Consider the following 24,899-nt stretch of genomic DNA (forward strand, 5'->3'; position numbering starts at 1 on the left):
CCCCCAGAGGTCACCTGAGGGGTGAGGCCCATCACCCATCACCCTGCCCACCTGATCCTCCATCTGAGCTCAGGACAACGGTCCCCACCAGTCACTTTGCTTCTGCTTTAGTTTCCCCCTCAGCTCTCCCTGAGCCCACTCCAGCCAGGTCGTGCTCCATGGTCTCCACTCTCTCTCCCACCACTGCTCCCACCACCCAAGACTGAGAATGAAATGGAAACTGGGCCAGAGAAGATGGGTGGTTCTGAGAACTAGTGAGAGCCTCCCTGAAACACTCAAACACAGACACACACTCACATCACAACATACCCCTCTTCTCTTCGTCCTCAGGCATGTATTCATATCCTCTCTCTCTCTCTCTCTCTCCCTCTCTCCCTCTCTGTCTCTCTCTCTCTGTCTCTCCAGCCTGCTACACAAGACATTGATGGGGAGGGGCAGGCCTGTGGTCCCAGTCTGCAGGAATTCACTCAATGGCCTTTCTCCCCAGGAGTCATAAGGCAAAGGACAGAGAAATATGACCTAATTCTAAAGCAACGTTCTCAAACTTTAGCGAGCTTCAGAATCATCTGGAGGTTTTGTTAAAACTCAGATCTCTGCCCCCTCCCCTCCCCACTCCCCATCCCCAGAGTACGTCATCCAGGAGGTCTAGGGAGGGGCTGAGAATTTGTATTCCCACCAAGTTCCCTGGTGACACTGAGGCTGTTCGTCCAAGCACTGCATCTAAAAACCACTGCTGCAAAGGAAACCATCACTGGCCAACTTGTCAAGCATAAGCCATCAGGACCCAGGACTGGCAGGAGGAGGTTATGATCTGATGTCCTTACAGACTTTTCACAACATCACGAAGGCCATGAGACGTGGCTGCAGAGGACTCCCTTCTTTTTCTGTCATCCCAAGTTTCTTTCCATCTTCTGGGCCCCAGTACCCTCTTCTCCATTCCACCCACCCTGCCTGCAAAGACCAGGGTCTGGGCAGTGCCACACTCCTGGGCAGTCCATCCAAGGAGTATGTTCCCTGCATCATAGGGACCACCCTGCTGCCCTGGGGCAGTTGGGATGAAATAGGGAAACAGCTGCCAGCCCCATAAAGGATGAAACATGAGCTTAAAAGAGAGAAACGGGAGTAGGCAGAGATGGGGGAGGGAAGCTTGGATTCTTATCCTTCTCTGTTGGAGGTACAGATTCAAGAGTGAGAGTAACAGCAAATCCCTATCCCTGCCATGACCATCTACAACATGCTCCTAAGAGCTACCAAACTGTAGCTCTAACTGTGTATGAGGTCGTGGCATTGGAAGCAGACAGACCTGAGTTTCCATCCTGGGGCTTGCCTGACATCCTGTCATTTAATTCCCACGACCTCCTAATTTGAGTTCCATCATGCCCAATTCTGCCGATGAGAAGCCCCTGCTCACAGAGGCCGTCCCATGCCCCAGGTCACACACCTTTGGGATCCACACCCAAAGTGCCTGCCTTGCTGCTTAGCTTCCCAGCCACTTCTCTGAGTCAGCAGGGAGGTCAGGGGTGGTCTCTGGGGGACCCTGGAGGGCTGGCCGCCAATGTGCCCCCCATGGGAGGGGATGGCAGGCGGGGCCAGGGGACAAGACAATGATCTCTGGAGCCCCTTTTCACTCCACCTCTATAATCAAAACTGCAGAGGGAAACCCATTGTATTTGAAGAAGAAATAAAGAAACAAGACAAGCACTAGCTTGTCTCTGTGATCGTCAAAGTTTCTCCCATGTGGATGCAGAAAAAAGGGTTTCTGTGGTCGGAAACATAACAAGGTAATTATTTTTACACCAGTCCTTTTGCATAGTTTTTCACAGACAGCAATTTTATAAGGCATAATTATCTATTTTCACCTGCTTCATAAATTCCTCCTTTCCATTTCTTCCTCCCGTAAATAGAAATTACTTAAAACTGAAGACATGCATTTCAGTGCTTGGTTTCACATTGTCATGCACTTCCTCATATGTTCCTGGCTGCCACCTCTCTCCTGATGTCCCGCCCGTCACGCTTCCAGGGCCATCAGACCCTCCTGTGAAAGAAGCGGGTCTAAGCCTGAGGAGTCACTGAGCCCCTGCTCCCTGAGAACTGAGAGCCCATCTCCTCAGTGGCCACTCCTGCCCAGCTTCTCAGCACATCTCAGTCGTGGAGGAGAGGGCTCAGCAGTGTCTGCAGTTCTCTGATGCTCTATCTGCACCTCCCCCCCTCCTACAGCCCGTCAGCTCCCAGTGGCTGTCACCTTCTGGCTGGTTTTCATCAGGATCTCCAGGCTAAGGTGAATAGTGACTGTGATCTGAGCCACACGATGGATTCTGCTGTGACACGTGGGGCTGGCGTCAAACCTGTACTCTCCCTAAGGACGTCACTTTTATTTTTAGATCTCCTATCATGCTGGAAGCTTCCATATCTGCTGCAATCTTCACACTTTCCAGGGATATAACCAAAGCAAGTTCTACCACTGACTGAGAGTTTACTATGCACCAGGCACTGCGCCAAAGACTCCATAATATGATTTTGCTTAATCCTCATAACAACCAGAAAGGCATACATTATTATGAGGTCATGAGAAGAAAATGACAGAATGTAAAAAAGTTAAGACATTAGCTCAAGGTCACAGAGATGGTAAGAGACAGAGTCAGGATTCAAACTTTTGTCTGTGAAGTGCCAAGCCTACCTTCCCAGTGCTATGTGCAAATCGATGATTCAATACGCTTTCCTAGGACCCACTCAAAGTTGGGGCTGTTTGGGGTGCCAGGACTCCCCAGGGGACCTCAGGGCCTCTTGCACAGTGGCCCAGGGAGACAGCAGGAGGAAGAAAGCTGCAACTTCCTCAGCTGAAGCTCAGAAAACCTTCAGGGTCTCAGCTCCCCAGCCTACAACCTCTGCAACCCCTCTGGCGGGTGGGGCTGCACCTTCCCCTTGACGTCTCCCCCTGCCCCCTGCTGTAAGTGGCCCTTTGGTAACTCCTCATTAAACCTGGTCCCCACTGTCCACTCTGCGTAGCCTGGCTTCTTTCAGAGGGTTTTGCTAGCGGGGAGGGGTGAGGTCACCTGTGACCTGCCTCTAGCCATCCCCCAAGCTCCCATCTCATCCCATCCATGGCTTAGGTTGTCCCTCTGTCTCTGAGGGCAGCCCTGACATGATGCAGCGTGCACCCTAAACCCTGACATCAGCCTCCCGGTACTACCTTCCCTCCCTCCAGAGCCTGTCAGAGACAAGGCCTCCTCCTGAACATGAGCACATGGGGCCATGGCTGTACCAGGAGGCAGTCGGCCAGATACTGATGCAACAGATCCAGAATGCCAGGCCTGGCAGAGGTGCAAGGAGGATGAGGAAGGAAGAAGAAGGGAGCTGGGGGTCCAAGACCAGCAGAAATACATCATCACAGACTCATTCTCCGTGTTCCCTAAGGCCCCTCGTCTCACTTCATTTGAAGCCCACAACAGCCCTTTTGACACCTTAGCTTGGGGTGTGCTCAAATCCCTGCTGAATCTATGAACATTGTCAAGGATAAGGCTGGACACACAGGGATGCCAGAGCCTCTCAGAGGTCAAGGAAATGACAGGCTCTCCCAGGAGATTAAAAAGAAAATGAAGAAATGTCCACACAGGGCTACAAAAGTTGTCATGCATTCTAAATGTTTAGATTAATTTAGAATAAATTAACACTTTGAACACAATAAAAAAATACAATGAATATATATGTGCTCATTTCATGAGATTAACATGATTCATTAAAAACATTCATTTTTAGCACACTATAGATATTTTTAGCCTTCTAAAAGAGTACATTTTAAATCGTAGGATTCTCTGTAACCTTTTCAATATTGTCAGTGAATGACTCTTGATACAACCTCATTTAAAGATGGTGGCAACAGGTGACACCTGAGGCCTAGGATCTCGGAAGCTTCTGACACTGTGTCCCCTTTTCCTGACACCCATGGGACCTGAACACTGTAGATGCCCGCTGTCCTGTACATTTTAGAACAGACCTTTGTCTGGGTCCTCCCAGTGTCCGACCGGCCCATCACCGTCTCCTGCTTGGATGGAGAGAGGGATGCACTTGCAATGTGAGCAAGCACCTGGGCCCTTTCTGCCCCCCCTCCCACCCTCTGTCAGATGGCTAGGCCCATGCTGGCCACCTTGCTCCACCTGCAGAACCAACTGGGCCCCAGGCCATGGTGCAGGGCTGTGCCTGACCTCCACAGCTCCAGATATGCTCCTTGTATCTGAAAAATTATTTACTGTGGTGATGTGTGATGCCTTTTTAAGAGAACAGATGGCACCTCCAAATAGAATGCTTTAAAAGGAAAGCCTAATGAGATTATAAAAGCCAACAAATTGACTTTTTCATACAGTACTTCCCTGGCACACAATAAATCAAATATATAATGAGTCTCAATAAAGTAATAGGTTTGTTTACACTTGTTTTGCCTAGCATTGTGCTGCTGCCCAGCCTGGCCTCTGTGTCCTCTCACCCAGTACTGGCCCCTGCTGGCCAGGGCAGGGAGCCAGACAATGTGTCCCTGAGCAGCTCTTGGCCTGACCTTCACAGGCAAGTGTGGCTCTGATTTGGTGATTTCTGGTCTGACCCTAGAGCTCTCCTTTGGGGGGAAAAGAGCACAGGGCTGTGTACAGCATGTGGTGACACCCCCAGGCATGTCCAGCATTCACCCCCACTCTGGGAAAGATGCGGAGATTTTGGTGGGACATAGTGGGTGGGAAGGTGTCCCTAACTCAGAGTTGGCTGGGCCAGGACAGGAGAGAAAAGCCTGGGAGGTCTGATTTTAATGAGCTGGACTCAGAATATGGGTAAGCAGCACAGAGTAAGGGTCTGCAATGTGCAGAGTGAAGGCTCTGGGATGTTCCTGTTTATACCAGGAATAAGTCCTGTTGGTTCAAGCACATCAAGTCAGGTGATAGAAGGTAGATGGGAGATGTCAGGTGAGAGGTAGATGGGAGAGGCGTTGTATAGCAAGGAGCTCCACGTCAGTATTCTGCCTCTGGTTATTGGTCTACCTTCTCTCTAGGTGACCTTGTCCAGGGGCTGGATGCGTTTACAGGGTGTGTCTGCTGAACTTCCCTAGGTGGGAAGCTGGGGACCCAGAATTTTATTTGCATGAATTTATCTGCAGAAGGAGCCTGGCCAATCAGAGAGGGTCCATGAGCAGAGTGGAGGGGAATGTTTCCAGAAGGGAAGCTGTGAGACCTGGGCTTTGGCAATCATGGGGACTGGTCCTTGGTCTGGACATCCAGGCAGCAGAGATTCAGCATCCTTAAGTGGCTTCTAAAGAAGTACATTAAACAATGCTTCTCAAGCCTACAGAGACACACAGGGGACCCTCCGAAATCAGTAGATGGGATAACACAGCAGAAAGACAGGGACTCCAGTCAGCAGAAATGGAATCATTTTTGTTCATACCAACCCAGGGAGGTCTGGGGAAAAATCAGTTTATAAGATGATGCACTTTTCCTCAGTTCAAATCTCTAAGCATTGATTGACCTTAGGACCTTGATCTAGAAGACACTTTCATTCTTCTTTTTTATCCAGCCAAGATTATGTAAACTGCAAGGCCAGAATTAAGAAATTATTCTACTTGGAGCTCAGTCATATCTTTTCTGTTCATCAAACTGCAAATAGGCATGAAATGCTCTGTCTGTGTCTTTCTATGCTGGGGATGGGTGGAAGGAGTTTGGTCAGAGGAGGCGAAGGGAAGATTCTTGCTCAGAGGGATCCAGGCAACAGCATCCAACCCAGAAGAAAGTTCTAGCATAATTAGAGATTAACCTGGAGCACTGACTTCTGAATGCAACAGGAATACTGAGAAGAAGAAGTGTCCCTATTTCAGGGCTGCTACACTTAGGAGAGGAGGAACAAGTTCTTGAAAGTGTTGTGCAGGGAGAGTAGTGCTTCCTGACTCCCCACGATTGTGGATCATACGGGAGAAGATTGTGAGGAAATTCTCCCCTCATCCATCCCTCCTCGGGGAGTGGAGTTGCTGCCTCCACTTTGGGCAGGATGACTGCCCTTCCCTCTACAGCAGAGAGTGGGAGAGTGGTGGAGCTCACGCTCTGGACCCAGCCCCTAGAAGTTCTGCCTCAGTGCACACAGGCCAGGACTCTGGTCTTGTCATTTGGCAGAGGCATGGATGCACCACACTAGGCACTGGAAGGGACACAGGGAGATGAATACATGGAGCTGGCACACAAGGACCTTCATTGGGTAACCAAGAAGGCAAGTGCAGAATGATTGGACAAGTAATGAAATCAGGAGAGTTTTGAGGGAGCCTGGTCACAGGGATACAGGAAGCCCAGTGAAAAGAGAGGATATTCTCATCTGTCAAGACCAAGGGGGATTCTTGGAGGAGGTGACTGGAAGAGTTACTAGGAATTGTTGCAACATCCTGGTGCATCTTGATTTTGCACTCAAAGAACTCTCCAGTTGACATTTTTTAACCATCTGGTGGGCATAAGTTGTCTTCTTTGGGTGGGAGGAAGGCCCTCCCATCTGAGAGGAGGGGGCCAAGAAAAAAGTCTTGACCCGGTACTACTGAAAGAGGGGCGCTGCTTGCCCAGCGAGGAGCTGTCCGTTTCAGCACCACAGCCAACGTCTCCGCTTTGTACTATGCAATTGGAGGATGCTGTCTTAAGTCTTCCCTGCCCTAGGCCCACCACTTGCACTATCAGACAACCAAACTCCCCACCCCAGAGCCCCTGCTAGATACTTACTAGTGCATGCCACTTCTGGGGGGTCAAAATCTGCCCGGTAATAGCCAGTCCGGCAGGTGCAGATGGGAGATGCCTCTGAAGGGGATCTGCTGTTGGAGGGACAGTGGGAGCAGCCCTCAGCTTCCTGGTTGGCCTTGAACATCCCGGCAGGGCAGGCTGTAACACAAAGAGACCATCTTAGAATTAATGGAAGAGTGGCAGTCAGAGGCCCTTCCCTGGAACTTGAAAATGAAACATTCTGTCACCTTAAAAAGGACATTGGGCTTCCCTGGTGGCGCAGTGGTTGGGAGTCTGCCTGCCGATGCAGGGGACACGGGTTCGTGCCCCGGTCCGGGAGGATCCCACATGCCGTGGAGCGGCTGCGCCCATGGGCCATGGCCGCTGAGCCTGCGCGTCCGGAGCCTGTGCTCCGCAGCGGGAGAGGCCACGGCAGCGAGAGGCCCGCGTACCGCCAAAAAAAAAAAAAAAAAAAGTGAGCATTTCGGATTGAGGCAACCCCTACTTAACACTTCCAAGTCTTCAAACATCCTTAGTGAAATATACCTTCCTGGTACCAATGGCTTCTCTCACTTGAACAATATGAATAATGATTCTTCCCTTTCAGGTGCGTCAAGAGATTTAATTGAGAAAATGATTTAATGTGTAGCGTAGTGTCTGAGGCATAAGTGCTCTATAAATGGTTATTCCCTCCCTCTTCCACCTGTTAACAGTCATGTCCTTACCCTGATTCACTCAGTGAAGAAATTTCACCTGGGCCTCGGATGGAAAGAGGTCCTGGTTTACAATGAACTGGACCCATGGTTCTTAAATCCCATGTTTCAACACACATGAGGGAAACTGTGAGTTGTGTTAACACTTATTATGAATGGTGGTAAAGGGCTGAAATTCCTTGAAATTCCTTGAAAAACCTTGAAAGTGATTTCAAGGTTACTGGCTTAACAACAACATTCTCCCTTAATTGCATTTTGAAATGCTTTGGGGGGGGGGGCAAAGCAGGATGCCTTTGTAGGCAGTGCACCAGGGAATGTGTCATGCACTTGGTGTCATCTATCATGTGCATGTCAGTGGGGAAGATTGGGAACACCTGGTATAGCCTGATGCCCACTGGAGCTTTGCTCAGATATGAGGCACTTATTCTCCTTGCTCCATGGGTCAGCCTGTGAAAAGCCATGCCCCAAAATGTCTGGCTCTAGGCCATCCCTCAAGCTTTTACCATGCCTCATCTACAGAGACCTTTGACTCCAGACATCTGGTCTCTGCCTTGCTGATTCCACAGAAAATTGCCCCTGCCTGCCCTGCTTCCCTGAGGCCCTTCCTCGCTATCTCAGCTCCTGACTCTCCTGACTCTTTTCTTCCAAGAAACCTGCTCTGGCTTATCCTCCTTTGAGACCAGGTAAAACTAATTTCATGGTCAACTCATTTGGCTTTCTTACATACTTCACTAATTCATTCAACAGACATTTACTGTGACCCTGCTGAGAACCTGATCCAGGGAATTTTGAGAACAGAGCCTGCCCTCAAGGAGTTCTTGATCCAATGAGGTCATACAGTTGCAATACAATGTGATCGTTGCCATAGTAGATGTACCATTATAAAGGTTTCTACTTATACAAAGCTCATCTTCCCAAATATACTGTTCCCTCCTGGAAAGTGCAGAGTATTCTTTAACAGGAGCAGTAGCCACCATCTGTTAACATTCTTGTTAAGTGCTTTGCATGCATTCCTCTATGGGGTAGCTATGATTAGCTCCATTTTGGGACACTGAAAGGTTAAAAGAGTTGCCCAGAATCACACAGTGGGAGAAGTAATAGCGATGATATACATATAAACTATGTGAATAATATCCACAGCTTTTCTACCAAGACAAGAAAGAAGAACCGTTTCCTATGCTGGGTAAGTTTTCTCACTCCTTTGCTCACTTGACGTGAGGTATCGGGTTTCAGTCACTCTGGAAGTGCCCCGGGGCAGAAGCTCATCTTGAATGGGAGGGAATTTCTGAAATGGAATGTTCTGGAATGGCATAACCCAAGAGTGTTCAACGGAGTCCATGTCCTTAGGATTGTTAACACCTGTTACTTACAAAAGGGGTCTGTGGTCAGATATTTTGAATCTGTGGATTTAAAAAGTTCATCTCATCTTTTATTACAGAATTTTTCAGAATTTCCCCAAATGGGATACAGAATGCTGTGTTTTCTCACCAAGAAGCCCTATACTGTAGAGCATCTCCTGGGATTCAAGTTCCACGGAACGTACTGAGGTAAATGTTGTCTAGGTGCTACAATAAGGTTCTTAAGGATTTCTGTTGTAACCCATGTAAAAATGGGCCACTTGCTACCCATCTCAGTACATTCAAATAAACTTCTTAGTAGAAAGAAAAAAAATTCAATCTCTACGAAAGGCTCAACAAATAAAACACCAAAAGGAAAACTCTGAATGGTACACCTAGTATCCTAGAATTTGGCTTGCTGATCTATCTTTCCAAGCCCACTCAGTGAAGTCTCTCCCCCTATTTCTTTCCTCCTCTCTCCCTTTCTTCTTTCCACATCTCTTCCTTATCACCCATGAGAAGCACTTGGCCCTTTCTATTGTAAATCTCCCAGCGTTTCTGCACCCCATTCAGTTCTGGAGCTGGAGAACACAGAGAAAGCCCAGGCCTGTGCTGCCCAAACCCAGTGGAAGCTCTTTCCCTGGAAAGTGGGGGAGAGGAATGTGGAGACTCATGCATTCACTGGAGCCCTGCCACATGTAATTTTCTTAATGTATCAATCCAAGAGACACAAGGTGTTTTCACTTTCTTTCCAACATTTAAAAGCCTCCTTGCTTTACATTTAATAAGTTAACAGCATAAACAACCATCCTGATGTCCACAAGTAGCAGAGGGATTTAGAAAGTGTCTTCCTCTGAGATTTCTGATGAAGGAAGGCAGAACTGGGTGGCTCTAGACTCTGACAGCCACAGAGGGAGGAAATGAAGGAGAGGGAGGCCAAGCTGAGCTTTAAGAGAGAGAAGCTCAGAGAAGGGTTAGGGTGAAAGGCCCTGGGAGGGGGTATGACTCCATCTTCCCCAGGGCAGTGAGCACCAGGTAGTGATCAAACAGTCCCGGGTCCAATTCCTGGCTCTGCTGGATCCTAGCTGGGTGATCACTGGCAAGCTATGTAATCCTCACTTCCTCATCTGTATAAAGTATCCATAAAAAAGAAATTTAACACTTCTCACAACAACTCCCACAGGTCATTAGAATTTATTAAACTCAAATATGAAAATTTACCTATGCGCAGTAAGTGTTAAATAGTGCTAATTCCTCTTTACCTCCATTTATCCAGTCCCTTTTGAAAAACAAGTTTTCTTTCAACAAACTTTTAGAATTGAGGGTTAGAATATAAACTTAGAGTCCCAAAGTCAGCAAATAAATCCTGGAACCAAATGGAAGAATGTGTTTCTGCACAGATTATTTTTGTTTTGTATAATGGGAGGATCATTATATCTGTAAAATATATTTGATCGATAATTAAAAAATGGATGAAACTCATTAATATTCACATTTCATAAGTTAATATTTTATTAAAATCTATGTGTAGGCATTCCCTAATTTATAAAGAAACAGTATGCCTAGGTTCATTTATTGAACATTTGGCCTATAACTTTTTTTTAACATCTTTATTGGAGTATAATTGCTTTACAATGGTGTTTTAATTTCTGCTTTATAATAAAGTGAATCAGTTATACACATACATATGTTCCCATATCTCCTCCCTCTTGCGTCTCCCTCCCTCCCACCCTCCCTTTCCCACCCCTCTAGGTGGTCACAAAGCACCGAGCTGATCTCCCTGTGCTATGCGGCTGCTTCCCACTAGCTATCTATTTTACGTTTGGTAGTGTATATATGTCCATGCCACTCTCTCGCTTTGTGGCACATATATACAATGGAATATTACTCAGCCATAAAAAGAAATGAAATTGAGTTATTTGTAGTGAGGTGGATGTACCCAGAGTCTGTCATACAGAGTGAAGTAAGTCAGAAAGAGAAAAACAAATACCGTATGCTCACACATATATATGGAATTTAAGGGAAAAAAAAAAAGGTCATGAAAAACATAGGGGCAAGATGGGAATAAAGACACAGACCCGACTAGAGAATGGACTTGAGGATGTGGGGAGGGGGAAGGGGAAGCTGTGACAAAGTGAGAGAGTGACAAAGTGGACTGTAAGTTGTAAGCACACCTGGACTATATTTTCTCATAGAATTAATGCTTTAAATAATGCTTAAAGTGCCAGGCAAGTCCACAAAGCCTTTTTTAACTCACCTTGTACCAGACGCCACTAATGAGAAATAGAAGTGAATAAGATTGTTATTTTACTACAAATTTACATAGAAAAATAAATAAGAAAATTGTGCTGCTCCTTGAGGAAAAGCAGCTTTAATTAGAGGTGATACGTGGAGCTGCTGGGTAGAGTGTAACAAAGAATATTTAGACCAAGGGAGGTAAAAGCAATCACCTCAGCCCAGAGAAATCACCTGAATATATAAAGTGGTTGGGAGTAACACAGCGGAGAATGGTGGGGACCCCAGCAGCCTGCAGACCTCACATCTGCCTGCAGGCTCAAAAAATAACAATTAAATACTGTGATCATCTAATCAGGCACGTATCCACACTGTCAAGAAATTTCGAAGTGGATAGCACAGCTACTTGCTTTAATATCATTTCCAAACTCAGGGGTTGCCTTTCTCTTGATTTAAAATTATGGTCAGCATTGTCACTACAGTCATGAACCTCTCATTCAACTAAATTTTACAGAAGATCTAGGTGAGCTTGGCACCTTGCTAGAGGAAAAGAGCAGAGCACAGAGGGTGGGGGACAGACCCTGGGAAGTGCCCGCCTTCCTTGGGGGGTGAGGAAGGAGGCAGACGATGGAACGCTGGCTGATTCCCACACAGCGTCGTCTGTGTTATGCTTATGTGTGCACAGGGCTGGGGTGGGGGACCCGTCAGGCAGGAAGTGGCTGACTTGGAGGATCCATCGCTATGAGACGAGGACCAGAAAAAGCATTTTCTTGTGGGGACTACGAGGTGAGATTCAAGAGAGGCAAAGACAAAGCTAGAAAGAAAGAGGTGGAAGAACAGGAGAGGTAGGAAGGGGAATTAGGTCAGACAGTGCTCAGCTCCATCTCAGCCAGGAGGGTTTCATCACTGTTCCAGGAGGTGGGTGGGAAAGGAAGAGTCGCTGTGTATTCCCACAAGACCTTTGTCCATGGAACACCTGTGAGGTGGAGGGCTGTACATTTCTGACACCAGCGCAGCCCGGATGGCTTCGTTTCCTTAAGAAAAGGGGGTTGACTTCCCTCCATTGTAGGGGATCACAGTTCTGACAAGGTGATAGATGCAGCTTTTAAGTGGCACCCCACATACACACCTCTTTCCCCGCCTCTGACTTTGGCAGAGAGGAAGAGATAAGACGTGAGGTCCCTAAGCATGTGTGCATTTTCCATTCCCCAAGCAAAACATGCAGCACTTCCCTCCCCCTTCAAGCAAGAAGGGACTGGTATGCGTGACCTCCAGCTGATATCCAGAAGATCACCTTGAAACGCCCACCCAACTTCTCAGAGTCTCGAGATGTAACAAATTACCTAGTGTTTACGGTGCTCTTGAGAACCCCGTCCCCTGCCATCCCTGCACACAGCCTTCCAGTGACACTAAATCCATCACCTACAGTACTATTACTTTATAAAGAAACAGATTAAGTGTCTCATAAACAGTGCAGTGATTGAGATAATGGAAAGCACCTCTCGTCCCCATCTGCAACATCAGGTTATGAAGCATTTCCAAGCAGCCAGGAAGAGGAAATTAATAGAAGCAAGAGGGAATAACCACTTTTATGCAATTTCCTCAGGAGATAGTGGACCATCTAATCTTTATTGGAGCCCTTTAACCTGTCACTCAGCACTCGCCAGAGCCTCTTTAGCTCTCACAATTTTTCCTGATATCCAAGGAAGATAAAATGAAAACCTCATAACATTATTTTATAATTTTTGTACGTGGAGGGTGCACACTGCCTCTGCCCCTGCCCCCTCCACAGAAGCCTCGCAAAACATTTTTATGCAGCAGGAATGTGGGAGCGCTTAACTATTCCCGGTGCATGGTCCAGGGGTGGGTCCCAGCTTCTCTGCAGGAAGGAAGTCTCTCCTTGCATTTTAAATGTGATGCTTCCCTCCACCGCTGTCTTCTGTCCTTGCTTTTTCTTTTTAATAATCTGATTACTGCTCCTGATCTAATTTTTTTTCCCCAAATGAGTTTGCAAAGGTTCATGCCAATGAATATTCATCCCCTGCTTAAGAACCGGGTGCCTTTTTCTCAAGGCAGGTGCAGCCTAGCAGCTGGCTCGGGCGGCGTGCCTGCCTCGAGAGGTGACAGTGAGAGGGGCAAGGCTCGTGTTCCTGGTGGGGAAGAAAGAGGTAAACAGCCCTGGGCTCACTGCCTCTCAAGCTCCCCTTGGTCTCCAGGCTCTGCTGCTGCTCTGGAAGACAAGCAAAGAGCCAGCCGCTCTGGGCAGACGCTGAGATCCCTGGGATGGGCGTGGCAGGTGGGGCAGGGGATGGGGACAAGAGCTTCCTGCAGAGCATGCGCACAGCTCTGCACGGCTCTACTCACAGGTCTTGTGGCCTCTCATTGAGCCCCGTACAGTATTTAGAATCACACCTGCAGCTCAATGCCTCCCTCATCTTCACATTATGGGGGCTGACCCCAGGGGTTCTTGACTCTGGAACTCCAGGTGTGAAACTCCAGGGAAGGATGTGTGCCGGGGTTCCTTGTCTATGCTTATAAACAGTCTTTGCGTTTCCCAGAAATGGGTCTCCCTGAAGAACCCCAGGCCATCCCAGTGGGACCCAGGATCTGGTGAAACCCCCATTTCCCCTTATAGTCAGGGCAATGTGTTGAGAAAACCACTAGCACAGAAGTAGTTCCCAGGCATCCAGCCAGCCAGCCAGCCAGCACTCCAACTACTGCACTAGATTGAAAGTTCTCTGAAGGCTGATGCTAGGTGTCGCCATCTTTGTATTGTCCTCTCCCTGGTACTGAGCACAGGCCTTACATGTAGGCACATGCATTCTGCGCCTGGGTGAATTGTAAGTTCACTGAAGGCCTGCTGTGATAAGACCCAAAGATAAAAGCTGCGATTAAAAAAATAATAACAACAACAATAATGACAAGATCTTAACATTACAGGGTAAGAGGTGACTGGCACTCTCCTACAAAGTGTGGATTCTTAAAACTTTTCTCCATTAAGACCTTCAAAATGTCCAGAGTTTTGATCCAACAATTCTACTTCTGAAGAAAAAGCAAGGAGATGTGGAAAAAGATTTATGTTAACGGATGCTTACATCACTGCTATTTATAATGCAGAAGAAAGGAAGGAAGGGAAAAAAAAAGAACTTAAAAGTCAAATAATAGGGTATTCACTAAATAAATTATGGAACATCTGTATAGTGTGATACTACACAGTCATTAAAATGATGTCATGGAAAAATTTTTTAAGTCATTTTAAACTATAGAGTATGAACATCGTTATACATACACACACAAGCATATACATATATATGCAAACATATATATATATAAACCATAAGCAGTAAAATAAAAACTGGGAGTGGTAGCAATGGTGATGATTTTGTGCTTTTCCATAATTTCCCAGTGTTTTGCATTGTATACACAGGACTCGAGTAATCAAAGAAAATCTCAATCACTACATTTTTAAATTTGCCCGAGGACACAAAAGTATGGACAGCAACCTCCAACCCCAAGGAGCTGCGATGAGCAGGGCAGGTCAGAGTGGGCTACTTACCGAGGAAAGCTCTACACCAGAGGCGGAGCTGCCCTGTGCCAGAGGTCTTTGGAGGAAGGGGAAAGTAAAGGAGAGCTGGGAAAGCTGCCTGGAGATGGTGGCACATGCACAGGCCTTGAAGGACAGGTAAAAGTTGATGCAGAAATGAGAGGGTGAGGCCAAGGGAAAAGAGTGCCCCAAGCATCAGAGAGAACAGGACCCGCACTTGCCCGTAGGGAGAGGGAACCTGTAGGGAGAGGGAACCTGGCAGTAGAGACTGCCAGGCACACACAGCATTCAAGGGGCCACAGCAGGAGGTGACCTGCGGCGCTCGTGTCTATGTCAGCCTGCACACACGAGGCCAAATTGGTCTCCAGTCCCTGTCTCCATGGGCCCACCTCCAGCTGTAATGGCCTGCGCAGAGGGAACACTTAGCTGTGTCATACACTCGTATCACTCTCGGTGACGCTTGCTGAAATTGACGAATGCTGCAGGCACCTTGACACAGACGAGACTGTAACTTCCCGTGCTATTAAGCTGCTCCGGCAGCAGCAGCAGTGAGCCTAGCATGCATCAATCAGCATGGAAGTTGTTAAAGACGTGGGGTCAGGGTCAGGGGCACTTAGCCTTGGTGGAATGGGGAGATCACTGGTCAGGACTGAAACACGACAAACAGAAGGGCAGTGTCCCAAGGGGGAGGGGCAGGCCCTTAAGTCCTGATGGCGCCTGTCCCTAGGGAACAGCCGGGCACAGCACAGCCAAGGCCAGGTTCAGGGAGGGAGGCTGGGCTGGGCATCAGAGCCTCTCAGCAGGGAATTCAGGGCTGCATCCTGCAATCCTGGCCCAAGGTCAGTGTGGTTGGGTAGTGGGGTAGCATAAAGCAAACCCAGAGGTTTTCTGTGACCTACGCCAGAGATTCTCAAACTGTGGTCTCCAGACCGACAGCAGAAGCAGCATCACCTGGGAAGTTGTAGAAACTCAGAATCTGAGACCCCACTCCAAACCTACTGAACCAGAAACTCTGGGGTGAGGCCCAGAAATCTGAGTGTCTGCAAGCCCTCCAGGGGATTCTGATGCAGCTCCAGTTTGAGAACCGCTGCTCTAGACCTCCAGGTAGAGAGGAAACACCCTGGCCTTGGTGTCCGTGAAAACTGCCACTTACTGGTTATGTGATCTTATGAAAGTTACTTAACCCTCAACCTCAGCCACCTCCTCTGTAAAAAGGGGTACTAGGGTAACTTCCTTCTTATTGCTTTGTGAAGGTCAGTGCAAACTTTCTGGAATGTAGCATCTCCTCAGTAAATAGCAGCTGGGCGTTTCCCGCAAGGAGCCAGGCTGAATGTTTTCATCAATTATTCATTTTAAAGTATTTAAATTGGCCACTTAATGTCAACTTGGAGCTGTGCTCGGCACTGGGATCCACCAATGGATGAAACACGCAAAGAGCTCTCCCCCATGGAGCTGACATCCTAGTGGAGGAAGACAGACTCTAAACTGGAAATTCCAACAGAGGTAATCAGTGTAGGAGGCCGGCTCAGGGACCTCTCTGAGTCTGGGAGCGTCTTGGGCAAGTGAGGTCTAAGTCAAGTCATACAGAATGAATAGGGGCCACATGGGTTGGCAGAGGTAAGGTGGGTGAGTGAGGGGAAACAGAGAACCCTCCACGTGGAGAGAGAAGCATGTGCAAAGGCCCTGGAGAAAAAGTACGACTCAGTCAATAAACTGAGAGCAGCGTTTCCATGATCGATCAATGTGTAGTGTGAGTGCCACGGGCTCAGGCAGACAGTTGTTCGTGGGCTGGGCAGGGGTCAGTTGGCAAGGGGGAGGCTGAGTCTGGAGAGGTAACCTGAGCTCATGGCAGCCCCTGGACTTTATCCTTAGGTCATGAAAGCCACAGTTGGGTTTAACATGGGGAAAACACACGCATCAGATTTTTGTGTCTGAAAGATCACACTGGCTTCTGGGAAGACAAGGGAGCAGAGGAGTGGGGACAGCTAGGGGGAGACACAGGAGTCCAGAAAGAGTGATAATCACCAGGGTAGTGGGAACAGTCCAGAGTCATTTAGAAGAAGAGGATCTGGTGATTACTGGGGATCACTCATTCATTCAGCAGAGCCCCTACTGGGTGCCAGGCACTGGGCCAGGTGACCCCTTGTCTGGCTTGTACCCCTACTTTCCTACCAATGCCAGAAATCCCTCCCTCCACACTTCAACCACTTGGGCCAGGCATTTTCCACTTCCTGGAGCTCTCTTTTAAAAATCCTATACCCTGGCAGTGGGTTCACTGTCCCGATGACTTTGAGGGGGTTGAGAGTGACATTAGGAGAGGGGAGAGTAGGGAAGGTGGGGGGCGGCTCCTCTGGGAAATGGCTAGGTCTGCTCCCCAAGTCTGCCCCCTCCCCACCAGCCTGCAAATGGGGCTGGAGGAGCCCACCCACCGAGGAGGGTCCTTCAGACTCAGGAACCCTTCGGGACTTTGGTAGGGGAGGGGCCTCTAGCTGAGACCCACCCCCGACATCTGCTTGAGGTCACTGGACCTTGGAGGTGCAGTGCTACCAGGGCGCCTTCCCAGCGGGCCACCTGGACAGCCTTGGAGCCGCTTCCTAACCTTTAGCCCAGGAGAGCCCTTTTCCTTTTATACACTTGTCTTATTTGGGGAGCATTTCCTACGTGCCCTGAGTTCGATATAAGACAGTCACTTTCTTTACCTTGGGAAAGAAGAAGGCTATTGTTGAGGAGTGAGGGCAGATGTGCAGGGAATCAGAAGTGGAAGGGGGCCTGGAGGAGCCCTCAATCCAGAGGGAGCAGTTGGCCAGGGAGGGTGGAATTCTTTAGATGTGGGGCTCCAGGGGCAGAGGAAAGCCTCCTGGAGAAGAGCTGATGTCACAGCCAGGTGGTGAAGGAGGTGGGTGAACCCATGCTGGGGGGACAGGGCGGGAGGGGGTCTGTCCTTGAGAAGAGAGCAGAAGCACCCTGCCAGCAGCAGGACAGATTCCTTTAAGGGAATATGGGCTTCCCGTTTTCTTCTCCACCACCAGAAAGATGCTTCCCGGGGACCCTGGGACTCAGCAAAGAGGAAGTGAGGGTCAGATCGCTTTGGCTACTCCAAAGGGCCCCAAGGTTCTCTATCTTGATCCGATCCATTAGGCCACAGGGCTGCCGGGCCTAGACCCCCTGCTGCTATGCCAGGGGAAGGGGAGGGCAGGGAATCCCCACATGTCCCCTCCCCAGGCCCTGTCTCCACCCACGTCAGAGCCCGGCTGCCAGCGTTCTAAAAGCGCCGTCAATCTGGTAGCTCTGGGCAGCAGGCAAGGGGACATATGCTGGCAGTCAGGCTGCTTCCCACATTTTCGAACTGAAGTGCTTATTTTACCCTTTGAGAAAAGCCTTATTTTTAAGTATTCCCCTGACACAGACCTTGATGGATTCCCTTTAAAATATAGTTTATAGCAAGTCTTTAAGATAAACGAAGGTGACTTCTTACTGCATTTCTCAAGGCTAGACAATGATGAAAAGCCACCCAGGGCTCCTCGCTCTTTCCTGTGGCCGGGGCAGGGCCGGCCACCTGCACGCACATAGACAGCCAGGTCTGGGGAGTCATCACACCCAGAGAAAGCACTGCTGTCCCCTAGTCTCTCCGCTTCTCACAGAGCCGATGTGAAAAATACTAAAAAAAGAACCGTGTTTGGATGTATCACACAAATATCATTTCCGCTCCAAAACCTGACAAGGCAAATAGTACTCTTCTCTCAGGGAAGGTTGTTATTGTTTCCCCTTTTCTAAGCTTCCTCACCCCAGGGCTTTGGTGAGTCCACAAATCACATGCAGTCAGGCTGCAAAAAGACCTTAGAAACACGCTAGAACAGGGTTAGCCCATGTAGATATGATCACCAAGCCCCAACGCTGCCCATGACTGACATCACTAATCAATCATGGCACTCATTCCCACTCAACCCAGACCAGAGCTTAGAACTTTTAACACAATGTCCCAGGCAGCCACTACCCACAGATCAAAGTTGGCACATCCCAGATCTATGATGGGGAAACTAACGACCAGAGAAGGCAATGAATATCTTGGCCAGAGATGCAGTCAGTGGGGGAACCAGAAGAAGCCACAGAGTCCGCTCCACTTGCCTCATCAGGACAAGCCCGCTGCAGCCCTGGGGTGCTCTCTTCATCCCTGTCCCTACCTACCTCGACTCCTTTTCCTTTTCGTCTTTGAGGTCAGCCCCACAGTACAGACTCCTCTCCAGCCGGAATGCCACGGCACCTAATTATTCTCTCTGTGTGCATCCGGGGAAGAGCTGCATTATGTTTAAGTAAGTGTAGCTAAGAGGTGCCACATCTCAAGAGAAGGTCAAGTGTTGCATATGTATAATATAAGATTAAGATTTTCCCCTTCTGCGGTGTACTTGATAAAATAATTTCACTGTGACCTTTACAGAAACCCAGGAGTAGAAATGGGCACAGTGGAATTTCCAGCTTCTCCCTAGGTCACAAAGTCATAAACACCATCAATCTATGGCACTGTTACACACCATTCAAGTGGGATAAGTGAGCAAAATAGATGATTTTTATTTTTTGGTAATGACAAAGCAAAAGCATTGAGGCTGAGATTCTCAAGCTGGATTACCAGAGCTGTCTTGACAGATAAAGGACAGGAATCCTTCCCTCATGCTGCCCTGGCCTGGCCTGGGGGCACAAAGAGTGTGGCATGGGCCCTCCTGCAGAGTGTCAGAGAAAAGGGGCCTGTCCAAGGTCACAGAGGAATCAGTTGGGTTCCTTGCCAGGAGGGTGTGTTGGGCCCTGTCTCAGCTCCTAAACTGCAGTGGCAGTGGGTGTACCACTCAGCAAGTCCCAGTGTCAACTCCAAAAAACAGGAAATAGCTGTGAGTAATAATCAGTATTGAAATAATAAGGTTATACTCATCCCAAAAGATTCTCCAAGTAGGAGTGAACATGACATTTATCCAAAAGGCTGAAGGACGACAAAGTTGGAGGAATATGTTTTGTCTGACCCATGACTTTGCTTAGGAACCTCACCAAATCTGAACAGGGAAACAGGGCTCATGGATTCTGGAATAGAGAGGATGCCATCCTTGGGCGCAGCTGAGCAGGGCCGCCCAAGGCACTGGACCCCTGGAGGCCGTGTGAGTGGCCCAGCAGCTGTAAATCAGAGCAGTTGGGAGAGGGCTCCTGCTGCAGGAAGGGCAGAAAAGGGTTGAACAGTTGTATTCTCTCGAGTGACCATTTATTCCCAGGTGCTGAGAGGTAATTTCCAAAGTGCTCTGTGTCCTCCCTATTTGCAGTTCCTGGATATACATTAGCATCACCGGCTGCCTTCAGATTTGTCAGTTAAACATGATTAAGGGGGAAGCTTCCAGCAAAGATCAGAGGTGTGAAGGGTGCACTTAGCACTTAGATCTTGGTGCATACCTAGGGGAGGCCGAGAGAACCATCCCTCTGAAGACACCACATGCAGGAGGGCCTAAGGAAGGAGTGGCAGGTGCCGACCTCCGGGAGAGCCAGGAGGAAGGAGTGGGGAGAGCGGGCACAGGCCCTCCTGGGCAGCTTGGGAGAGTACCTCCCCAAACAAAACAAGTCTGGGGCTGAAGGGCTCACAGGAGCCTACTACCCTAACCCTCCACTGCAGAGGAAGGGGCCTGCTTTTCCTTGCCCACCCACTCCCCGCCAGCCTTTGGGTCAGGCCAGCAGAGGCCTCTTATTAAATGAGAGACTAGCCTTTCCTGCAGAGCACAGTTGGGGCGTAATGCTGGGCCCTCTCCTCCCACCCTCAGGAGCCTTCGAAGGCAAGGTCTGTGGGTTGCCAAGCTGACCTCCACTGGCTAAAATTGGTTACAAAATTGTGTCAATATTATTAATAATAACAATCAGTATTTAAATAGCACTTATCAAGGGCCAGGTACTCGTGTGCTCAGCATGACCTCACTTCATACTCATAACAGCCCTAAGAGGCATATGCTACAATTATTCCCATTTTGCACATCAGGAAACTGAGGCTCAAACAAGATCAGCAGCTTGTCTGAGGCTCCACAGCCAGTGGTGGAGCCAGGAATTGAACACAGCCTGCCTGACTCATTGGTTGGAATGTTTTAAAATCAAATAAATTTCCTTGCAACCAATAAAAACTAGTGTATATCATGTTAAATGCAAACTATGCCAACATAACTTCATGGGGAAGGAATACCAGCTTCTGAGTTACAGACTCCACTACTCCAGAGCCATAGGAAGCAAGTTCTGTCATCTTTTTGAGCCTTGGTTTCCTCATCTGTAAAAATGGAATAACTGTCCCTATCTAATAAGAGTTGTTTTGATCATTGAATGAGATAATAAATATAAAATGTTGGGTGCAGTTCCTGGCATGTATTAACTACTCAATTAAAAGTAGCTGTTAATATTATTCTGTTATAAAATTGTAATGTGTTCACTATAGGCAGTGTGTTATCACCTTGCTAATGTTCTACATTTTTTATAGTCAACATTTGTCCCACGACATGGAACATTCTCATCAAGGTTTAATAATGCATGAGCCTCGGCTTGAATTGCTAAGATTTAGGGATGTAAACAGAAGCATATGTGACTTCTGGGCAGTGACTGTCAAGAGAGAAAGCTAGCTGGAAAGTAGACATGATGGCTGACACTCAGGCAGCCATCTTGGGCTGTGAAGATATCAGAGCAACAAGTTTGAATATACTTGGGTCTCTAACACCAGGCTATGGAGTGCTCTACCAGCCTGTATATATTTTCCATGACAGAAAACAAATCTCTATATTTTAAAAACCGAATTATCTTACATGTTTTCCCTTTCTCATAGACAACTGTAATCCTAACATACCATTTCTTTTCAATGAAACTTTGTAAGAAAGATAGTATCATTCCCATTTCACTGGCAATGACATTAAGGCTCAGAGAGGTAAAACAACTTGCCTGGTATTTCACAGCTAATCTGTGGCAGAGGCAGAATTCAAAACCAGATCTGCTTGGCTTCAAAGCTGATACCCTTCCCGGTTATATTTACTAAGATAACTTATTCATGGGGGTGGCAGCATTCTGTATTTATGGGCCTGTGCACTTAGGCTTGAGAGTGACGTGTTCAAATGCACATGAGTTTGGATGAGAGGCTTGGGAAAGGGACAAGATGTATTGCTTTCCTGCTCACTGAAGTCATCTTGCCCTACTTTCCCTGCTTCCAAGGGGAGGGAGGAAAACCAGCTATGGTCTATGTCATATACTGGCTCTGAGCCCTCTGAGTCCCCCTGCCTGCCTGGACTCCTGACCACGTGTAAAAAGGTGATGTCTGGTTGCTGGGCATTCTGCAGAGGCCTGCTCTGAAAGGCAAATTCATCCTCCCTGTGGCTTCCGGTGGGCAGAGGGAAAGGAAGGCAGCGTCAATGGTGAGACAGGCTGATTTTCCAGAGGACACGTGGGCAGCCCAGCAGCAGGTGGGGGCTGAGTATTCACTGGCAGTCACTGCTCCCACCTCCAGTGGGTGCCAGCTTCCTAGAACATAAGATGTTTGCTATAGACATGACATATGGGCACTTGAATTATTATTGTTTACTACATCTCAGTCCAAATATGCCAAAAGAGGCTATTACCTTTATGCCAACTTCCCAGATAACTTCAGAATGGAACAGAGGACAGCCTGCTGTCCTCCAGCATCGGGGGCACAGAGCAGTGAGGGCCAAGGAAACCACGTGCATTGAAGTCTGGATTTCCTCGTCATCAGACTAATAATCATTATAATCCTATGAAACTTCATTACTGAATTCCCCCTTCACCATTTCTACACGTAACACTCATTTGTTAATAACCAAGATAAAGGTCCATAAAACAATATTGCTCCCGTGTAACATGTCTTTCTCCTTGCTCTCAATAAGATTCCAGAATTTCATCAGAGGAATATAAGCGCTTCACCAAGATGTGTCAATTATTTCAAGATGACAGGTATTCGATTCCCAAATTCATCAGTGGGGGCTGAGAATGTATTGGTTCATCAAGCAAAGCACATCTCTGGAAGCACTCTCACCATTTGGGAATCAAATAATAATTGCAATACGAACACCTTGACTTCTTAATGGATTTTTTCAAGCTAAAGGGTTTCGACACATTCCCCACCAACCCGCTCTCAGATTCATCTTCTTTGCAGACTTCTGAAATAGTGAAGGCACTGGTTTTATTCCTCCCATTTTGCAGAGAAAGAAACTTGGATTTTCAACTCAGAAGCTGAGTGACTTACATAAACAAAGCATATTGGAGGCAAAGGAAAGATAGGCAGCAGCTCTTTCAATTTGGGGCTCCAATCACTTGACATCACAGCTTAAGAAATATCATTCCTTGGATCCAGGCGCTAGGCAGGCAGCCGGAGATACAGAGCAGAGTAAGCTAAGGTCCCCATTCTCAAGGAACACAGGCCTCATGAAAGAACAAAATACTAACAGTAATTATAAAATAGCATGATTTATGGGAAAAGAGAAGCATGTATAAGAGTGGGGAGAAAAGAGGCAATCCCCTCTCTGTATTAGTTGGGAGAGAGGAGAAGTCTCTTGGAGAAGACAGCTGATCTGGGTTTTGAAGCATGAATAGGAGTTTACTAAGTAGATAAAATGAAGGAAGGCATTCAGGCAAAGAAAATGGCATGTGCAAAGGCATGGTGATTGGGAAAGAGTCAAGGATGTTTAGTAGTTTGCTAGTGTCCTTGCTGTAAGCCCATCACCAACCTAATCAAGGAGAAGACTTTGTCTTCATGGGGAGAGATATCAGCTGTTTCAAATAGGCTGGAATTAGTCTTGAATGGAGGCAGAATGTTGCACTGAGTCTTGAAATAAGTAGGAATCATGGATGTTTCAGGAACACACACTTGCATCCCCCAAGGCTGAGTCTCTCTTGATGAGCGCCTGCCTCACTCTCCCACCTCCTTCCAACCTCCCAGAGCTAATTAAAGAAACTCTTGGACCTGGCTGATTCCGAATAGCAGGATATGGGTGTCTCAGCCCTGGATGGGGCTGCCCAGCCTTCCTAACCCTGAGATAAGCACATTTCTAATGCCCTGAACCCACTTGTCTGCATTCTCTCAGACCTCTTTTGTCCAGAGCAGAATAACAGAAGTACAAAAGGGCCCTTCTGAAGAAGGAGAGTTAGTAGGTAGACCCACGCCCTCAGGACAGGGCAATGGACTGAATGTTTGTCCCTCACCTACCCCATCAAATTCATATGTTGAAGTCCTAACCGCCAATGTGATAGGTATTTGGAGGTGGTGCCTTTCAGAGGTAATGGGGGTTAGACTACATCATGAGAGTGGGGCCCCCATGATGGGATTCATGCCCTTATTTTAAAAAAAAGAGACATGAGACCCACCTCCCACCCCACCCCCACAAGCAACAAAGAAAGGGCATGTGAGGATTTAATGGGAAAACGGCCTACAAGCCAGGAAGCGGGCCCTCACCAGACACCGAATCTGCTGGCGCCTTGATCTTGGACTTCCCAGCCTCCAGAACTGAGAGAAATACATGTGTGTTGTTTAAACCCCTCAGTCTGGGGTATTTTGTTAGAGCAGTTCCCTCAGTCTGGGGTATTTTGTTAGAGCAGTTCCCGCTCAGATGGTAGGACGTGTCTTCCTTTTCTCCCAGGCCCTGGCCTTCCCTCCAGGCGCAGGCTGATTCCTGTCTCCTACGGAGGCCTCCTCCCTGCTCCAAATCAGGCTGTACTTCTGTCCTTCTCAGGCAGGGCCCCGTGTGGATTTATGATTTAATTTGTGTGTATGGCACTAAGAAATGATTTCTGGGCTGGTCACTTAAGAAATGATTAAAGACCATCATTTCAAACCCATAGCACTCCCTGGGGGAAGGGAAGCGGCATGAGGCAGAGGAGGTGTCGGTAAAGCACAGAGATGGACGCGTGAGAGGGGAGGCCGGTTGCCTGGGGGAGACGGATGCAGGAAGGCAGTGCCTGGATGCCTTGTTTCTGCTGCTGGGAGGGATGTACTGGGGACCTCTGACCCACGCCCTCAGGACAGGGCGAGCCCTGTCCCCTGTCAGGCATCCGTGATGCTATCTTTGTCCAGGCCAGCAGGTGCCTTCTGAGGCAGTCGCGGGCAAAATCAGGCCCAGGCTCCCTTCCTCGGCATCTTTACAACCTCAGAGCAGTAAACCTGGGCCTGAAAGTGGCTGAGCGTGAAGGCAAAAAACAATTCATAAAGGCCTCCGTCCTCCAGAAGCTTTCCGTGCGCTGACACAGCATAGAAACCCGCATGCAGGAGCTCTAAATCACCCTGCCATCTCTTCCCTGGAAACAGCCACATGTTACACTGTAGCAATTTATGAGGTGTGGC

At 48.1% G+C, this 24,899-nt stretch overlaps 1 protein-coding gene across 2 annotated transcripts in view; it reads right to left on the bottom strand.

Moving 5' to 3' along the window:
* Nucleotides 1-24,899, bottom strand: part of EPHB1 (EPH receptor B1) — a gene marked incomplete at its 3' end in the record, with an annotated part of 426,489 nt that overhangs the window by 133,801 nt on the left and 267,789 nt on the right. For both annotated transcript variants that reach the window (XM_079922007.1, XM_079922006.1), the window contains exon 4: nt 6,732-6,887. In XM_079922007.1, coding sequence (XP_079778133.1) covers nt 6,732-6,887 — 156 coding nt within the window. The remainder of the gene's footprint in view (nt 1-6,731; nt 6,888-24,899) is intronic.

The sequence above is a fragment of the Stenella coeruleoalba genome (assembly GCF_951394435.1).
Source record: "Stenella coeruleoalba genome assembly, chromosome: 5".
In the NCBI taxonomy this organism is placed as follows: domain Eukaryota; kingdom Metazoa; phylum Chordata; class Mammalia; order Artiodactyla; family Delphinidae; genus Stenella; species Stenella coeruleoalba.